This window comes from Quercus lobata, chromosome 3 (assembly GCF_001633185.2).
Source record: "Quercus lobata isolate SW786 chromosome 3, ValleyOak3.0 Primary Assembly, whole genome shotgun sequence".
NCBI lineage: Eukaryota > Viridiplantae > Streptophyta > Magnoliopsida > Fagales > Fagaceae > Quercus > Quercus lobata.
The window spans coordinates 65,034,290-65,041,528 of NC_044906.1; the positions used below are offsets into that span (position 1 = coordinate 65,034,290).

The following is a 7,239-nucleotide window of genomic DNA, read 5'->3' on the forward strand; positions in this document are numbered from 1 at the left end:
TTGAACCTTTGAATTGGGCTTACTTCCAAGCGGTTTAGGGGTGGAGATCCCAAGTTCAAAAATTTGAATCTGGCAACGGGAAAGTGCTTGAGAAATCACCCTGCCCTCACCTCGACTCAATGTTGAATAGTACCCTCGTGGGGCTAAAAGCAAGTCTAGACCTACTAGGTAAGATGCTACTATAATAACGTCTGGCACTTTTAGTCTTATGACCTATTTAATGAGTTACATGATTGTAATCAACATGTGCTAGAATGTAAATATTTTTTGTAGCTAGACATTTTCCTATAAGTGGCAATAAGTTAAATACTCGTTTTGTAATATAGGACAGGCATAGGTTTTTTTTTTTTTTTTTTTTAGTTTCTAGGAGATTCTTATTATTTTGTATTCATGCATCTTTGTTTTATGTTTAAAGAGATGCATACCAATTGTATATCTCAACAAATAAGCCTGATAGTTCTAAAAGATGTCACATAAATGGATCGGAGGAGATTCTCCAAATTTCTTTTAAAGAAAAATTCTCTCTTTTGCCAACTCATTTGGTTTTTTGTTATTTCCACCATTCACTACAACATATGGAACATTTATGCTAAGCATAGGATAGAACGGCATGAGATCTATTTAAAATAGTGTTTCTCAATAAAGAATCTACAATTACATTCACGATTTTCATGGGTATATCCTAGATCCACTGAGCCCTAAATAAAATGGTGAAAACGAAAAAGGATGAATGTTAAAAGTTCAAAATTGTTACACACTCCCTCTTCACATGGGCTTTCTCTTCTTTGGGGCTCTCTGCAACTTCCTCCACTTGAGGTAGATTTGGTATGACAGCCCAGAGAAGACCATGGCAACACACCCCCATTGCTTTGTTGACAGGGGATTGCCACTCAGCAGTGAAGAAACCACGATGCTGACAAACTTACGGGTCGTGGTGATGGTGGTATTAGCAAGGGAGCCAAATCTACTTATGGTTAGAAAGATGAAATTCTGGCCCACTGCCCCACAAAGGCAGTAGAGAAATATGTCCCATGCTGCCTCTGGATGCTGCTTGCAAAATTGGACTGCCTCAAATCCGCTAGCGTGCGGCCAGCCGAACATGTAGATCATGTTGTAAATGGTACCCCATAAGTTCATTCCTAGCATAATATCCCAGGCACTTGTTTTCGGGTACCTATGCCAGAGAAACCAATATGTTTTGAGTACTACATATGCAATTCAAGATGGTTTGGTACGAAAATGAGAGAGCCTGTGTGATTCAAGTCATCAATCATTCTAAAAGAAAACTAATTTAAGCTTGAATAGCAAGGGCTGCCACAGACATTTTTAAACATATTAAAGTACACCCAAGCTCTTCAAGTTAATGAGCCTCTAATGTACTCAATCTTGATTTGTTTCATATGCTTTGAAATTGGTTTATGTTATTGTGCTTTAGCTTGACTTGCTCCCACACAAATTTTGTTTCTTACAGGTAAAAGGAAAAATAATGGACATGTAAGTAGCTCTTTAGGCATTCTGCTAACTTTTCTAGAGAAAAATTATGGTCTTTTCAACAAATTCAACACATCTTCCTTGGCAGTAAGGTAAATTAACAACAAATTGCTTCTTCAGTTAAATAATGTTTTTTTTCGATGAAAAAAAAAAAATTCCCAAAAAACATTTTCTGTTGCTTGCCTTGCACAAAATATCATTAATATTTCTTGTAATTTCACATAAATCTATGAACAAAAACTTTCATTATTGAAAAAAAACCTCAAATAGGAAAATATTTTCCTTCTTTTTTTTTTTTTGGGGGGGGGGGGTGTGTGGGGGGCATTTGGGAACCTAAAATGGGAAAACAAACTCCAAATTGGGAATCTACAAAAAAATTAAGCAGGAAACAATTGGTTTGAGCAAAAAAAATGGCATTGAAAAAAAAAAAAAAAAAAGTGTCAATAGTCTGTCAACACCAATCAAATGTTTTCCACTCTATTGGGCTTGTTTTCCAATGACTATAGAAAACATTTTCTGTTAACTTGTATTTTTACCATACCAAACACCAGAAAATGTGGGAAAAAAAATTTCAGTATGCATTTAACATGAAAAAAAAAAAAAAAAAAAAAAAAAAAAAAAACACAGAATGTAAAAGGAAAATGTTTCTTGTTAACATACCTTTTGGTTATTGAATCCTGAGTAGCATTTGTAAATCCATCAAATGTAAGGTTCAGAAAACATAGCAAATATCCAAAAGGTGCATTTGGCTGTGCCAGCTTGCCAATAGTCTTCGAGCTAGTCTGAAATCAACCGGATTATGGATGAGACAAACATAAAATCAGAAATGGAAATTGCCAGAAGAAATCATTTATTTAGAAAAAAATAATAAAAACTTGTCTTAAAAATATAAAATGGGGATCAAAATGAAAACAAAAAAAGTTGTTAATATAGATATAATCATCACCTTTAAGAGGGCAAATGTAGATACCCCTCCAGCAACAAGGAAAGTGCAAAGATACTCTGGAACAGTGTATCTTATACCATAAACTAAAGCACCCATCAGCATTACTGCATGAAAATAAGATGACTCATTAGTAAGTTATTCATAAAACTTGCCACGGAAATGTTGACCTATTTCTACATATAAATTCATCCTCACTGGAACAAGTACATAGAGCTCGAATAACTTCTATATGTCAAAACAAATAGGAACCACCTTATATATACAATTATCCAACTTGCCTGGATACTGTCTGTGATAGTTTTTCATTGAACTAGTTTGATTGATATCATCCCCAAGGAGAAGGGAGGGTCAGGAAAAAAATTAGGCAAGACTTAGAACAGCATCATTCAGTCATTCAGTTTTGAAAAACTATTAAAAAAACAGATGCACAAAATTCATTACGAACTTCTTTTCTTGCTAATTTATATGAAATGGAAAAGGAAGAGCAAACTAAACAAACATACAAACTAAGGTCAGTGGTTTTGATGAAGGGGACTGCATCTTTCTAAATAAGTAATGAAATTCCATAGAATTCAGCACCATAATATACAGAATGGGTTATATGAACTACTTTTGAAAATTCAAGGCCTTTAAAAAGGTTTGGCTGGAGCGTTCAAACCAACACCTAGGCTATAGACTACAACTGAGTCAGCCAGACACATGCTTGAGGGCCATATGAATGCAGTTTCAGCAATAAAAAGCATGCATTTTACAGTCAGAATTAACACGCAGCATGCTTGTTCAGGTTAATACATATAAACTTGTAAATATCTCACCTGGAATCATTTTTGAGGATTTTGCCAGTACCTGAAATCAGCAAAAACAACATCAATATTTATGGCAATCAAGTTATTTTCATATGTACTTCAAGATCACAATAATCAAGAAATATTGCCACTGCTATGTAATACAAAGCCAATGATTTGTAGCTCAAATGGCACTTCCTTTGCCACAATCATAAGATGGAGACTGTTGTCTTGGGTGCAAGACCATGTGTCATGTATCTTACCAATCAAAAAACATATGGAACCAGAAAAAGTCTACCACTTTACACTATTATTGAGGAATTAAAAAAAAAAACCCTGGTAGATTCATAGAACCCAAAGAGAGAAACTTATCTAAAGAATAGACTACCAATCACCATACTCTCTCTCTCTCTCTCAATTTGTAAATTAAATCCGCACTCAATAATGAGAAACTGTTTATTTTATTTTTACAATGGAAAGGGGTCACTTGAGCTAGAACTCATTGGCACCCCTGCACCTTCCACCAAAAATGAGAAACTGACAAACAACGAGAGAGTAGAAACATGCCTGGGCTGGGTAGCTGATATACTTTAGTGCTTCGATTCCCATAGCTGGACCAATCGTGTTCGTAATGCCAGCACTCCAGTACATCCACCAAGGAGCGCCACCATTACTACCACTGGACCAAAGCTTTATCACTGTTTATTACACACAATAACATCAGAATCACATCTCCATCATCATCTTCGCAAAGGAGAGGATGAAAAGGCAAGAAAGAGGGTGAAGTTGAACTCACTTATGAATGACCAGATTAAACACACTACATTCTGTGCCAAGTTAAGGAACGAAAGGTGTTCGAACCTCTTCTCATCTGGACCAAATCTTTTGGTCGAACTATATAATGAGAAAAAACAAGTCGATCAGTTGGTGCATATTTCATTGGTGACAGGCAATAAGAGCGCGCGCACACAAAATTAGAAAATTTTGAATCACGCAAATACTGCCATTAAAAGTAATACAGAAATTTTCATTTAAGGAGACTTAGACAAGTTCATAATCATATGGACCAAAAACTCAAAACTTTTTGCAAATCACACAATTGCTATCCATAGAAACTCCTCATTCAGTACAAATTGAGGAATTACTGCCATTACAATGGATAAGCCTAAGCTTTTCACTGCTATTGCAGTAAACTAAAATCCGAGCTTTTCGAAATAAAAAATTCAAACACAGCTGCATTGAATTTAATTGTCCTTTGAAAATAATAACATTACTTATGCTTTATTCGAACTAGCGACCTTAGCTTCAACAAGATTATGAATCTAAATCAGAAGTTTTTAACAACCAAAATTAGAAACTGATGCAAATAGAAACTCCTAATTTAGTGCGAATTCAGCAATTACTGCCATTACAAAAACACAACATTTTCACTCCGATCGCCTATAGACAATGCAGTAACCTAAAAATCCGAGCATTGCTCATCTTATTAACTTTCCGATTAATTTTTCACAAGATTCAAAAAACGAAACCAAATTCAACTCCTAAAAATCACAAAAAACAGCTCATGATCTAGAAAATTCTGAAACACACACACACACACACTGTCAGTAGCTTCTCTCACCGGCTTTCCATAGCAGATCGAATCAATAACAATGCTGATAATTCTTTGTTCGATAATTCAATAAGCAAATTTCTACAAAAATTTAGAAAACTTACAGAGTTTCTTGAAGAAAACCTTGGTAGATGTATGCGGACCAAATTCCGGCGACGCAGAAGGCCAAAACCAAGACACGGCGGAGTCCGTCGCCGTGAACTTCCATTAATGTTGCCGGAGACCAATCAGATCCGGCGGATTTTTTTTTTTTTTTTTTAATTTGCAAATAATTTTCAGTAATGAGAATTGAGAAGATTGAGAAAAGCGAGGATTGGAAACGAAGTAAAGAGTGTGAGAGGGAACAAATTTTGATGCGAAGTATATATGGAGAGAGAATAGGGAGAGTTTTTTTTTTTTTTTTTTTTTTGAGAAGAAGAATAGGGAGAGTTGAAGAAGAAGAAGTTGGAAGTTGGTATATAAGAGGGAGAGATAGAGATGTGGGAGCGCGAAGCTACGTAGAATTTACACGTGGAGGTTTCTTATTGGTTTAGTGACTTCACTCGGCGCTTCTGATTGGCTAAACAAACGCGGAGCTTTCTCTTTGGGTTCTGGAGCGAAGACTCGCTAAAGTCTAATAAACCCCTTTACACGGTCGCTGTATTTTTATTTTTATTTACCATAAAATAGAGGAATATATTTAATATACGACATGACAAGCGAGTTTTTGATAAATAAATAAATAAATAATAAAAAAAAGTTAGGCTTAGTAAATTAATTTTTATTTATTTGTTAGGATATATTTTCTAAAATTCAGGGATAATATTTAAAAAATAATAATTTAATTTAGATAAGACTTTATTTTCTAAGTTTTAGAAATTTAGGGCCCGTTTGGTAGATGAATTTGAATAATATTGTTTGTATTTTTTTGAAATACGTATAGGTGAAAAAATGTGTAAAAATACATGTAATGTTGTTTAAAAACTAAAAATATGTTATTATTAAAATGTTCTACCAAATGGACCCTTAAATTCTACAACAATTAAAAACCTATTATAAAAATTTTATAAATTTAAATCTCATCCCATATCCCATATTTTTGTTTATTTGTTTATTTTATTTTATATGAAGCTAAAGTATAATTTTGAATAAACCCCTTTACACGGTCCACTAAATCCAGGAGTAAGTTTACAACTTTTAAACTATTGTATTAATTATTAAATTTTGAATAGACACAAAAGTTTAATTGTTGATATCAAACTTTTTTTTTTCTTCATCACTATATAAATTATAGTTCAACTAGTCAAGTTTCTGATAGTTGAATCTAGTCAAGTTTCCGATTAGTGTTCTGGTCTGATGATAAAGAACTATCACCAGGAGCGAAAGCCATAGATTAAAACTTTTTCAAAACAAAATTATCTACTATTTTTTTTTTTTGTTAATACATGTTTTTTTTCATCAATTTTAATTTAATTGTTAATTTATCTACTTTTAAAATTTTTGATCCACACACTTGAAAAAGTTCAAGTTTTAAGAATTTCAGGTTTTTTTTCGTGAATAAAGAGTTGGAGTTTAGTATTTATTTTACTTTTTAATAACACTCTTATGAAGATAGTTTGCTTGATGTTAAACTCTATTAGCTAAGACTTTAAATATATATATATATATATATTTATATTGTAAGGACGCGATTTGTAACGACCCGCAACAGTGTTGGGTTCGTACGTAAAAAGGCCCAAACAATATGATTTGTAGAGCGTGGGTGTAAAGAACTAGGTTAACTGTGGTATGTTGACAAGATTCACTCTCACGTATATTGAAGGTCTAAAGTTGGAACAAAGATTATTCTCTTTGGTGCTCGATGCAGGACTCTTTCTCTCTTTTTTCTCTTCTTCTTTTGTCTGTGCTTTCTTCTCCTTTTCTTTTTCTTTTTCCATCCCCCCTGCATGTTCTTTTCTTAGTTTATATACTCCTCCTTGTGTTCCATCCTCACCGCACACGTGTAGGTTGGGTCCGGAGGATTTCTTTCTGTCCCATCTATAGCACCTCCTGGAACTTCCTATGGGCAGCTGTAAGGCTGCTTCCTTACTGTTCAAGTATCACCTCCACATTAATGCGGCCAGAGAGTTGGTTGAGAGGTCATTAATGCGGAGACAGCTGTAGTTATAGATATTTGTTTGCCTTATCTCTTTCATTCTTGGTCAGTTACTTTATCTTTTGTGGTGACCTAATTCTGAGGTCTGGTTGCAATAAGACCGCGTCCTGATCGTCCTCGGACGCATACTGCCGAGGAGTATGGCGTCCTCGGATGGACACAGAACTCTACCCTTGTGATACTGACTACCATCCCCTTCAATAACTACCTTATAACCTGACTTGGCCTCCTCGGATGGATATGTATTCTCGGATGGGCCACAGGCCCAACA

At 34.6% G+C, this 7,239-nt stretch overlaps 1 protein-coding gene across 1 annotated transcript; it reads right to left on the reverse strand.

Moving 5' to 3' along the window:
* Positions 1-478: 478 nt before the first annotated feature.
* Positions 479-5,247, reverse strand: LOC115982866 (UDP-galactose/UDP-glucose transporter 3). Its single transcript, XM_031105598.1, has 7 exons — positions 4,939-5,247; positions 4,019-4,116; positions 3,790-3,920; positions 3,253-3,283; positions 2,438-2,541; positions 2,152-2,273; positions 479-1,174 (listed from the first exon to the last, which is right to left on the reverse strand). Exons 1-7 carry the CDS (start codon positions 5,040-5,042, stop codon positions 766-768), a joined length of 999 nt encoding a protein of 332 aa, XP_030961458.1. The 5' UTR covers positions 5,043-5,247; the 3' UTR covers positions 479-765.
* Between the last annotated feature and the right edge of the window lie 1,992 nt (positions 5,248-7,239).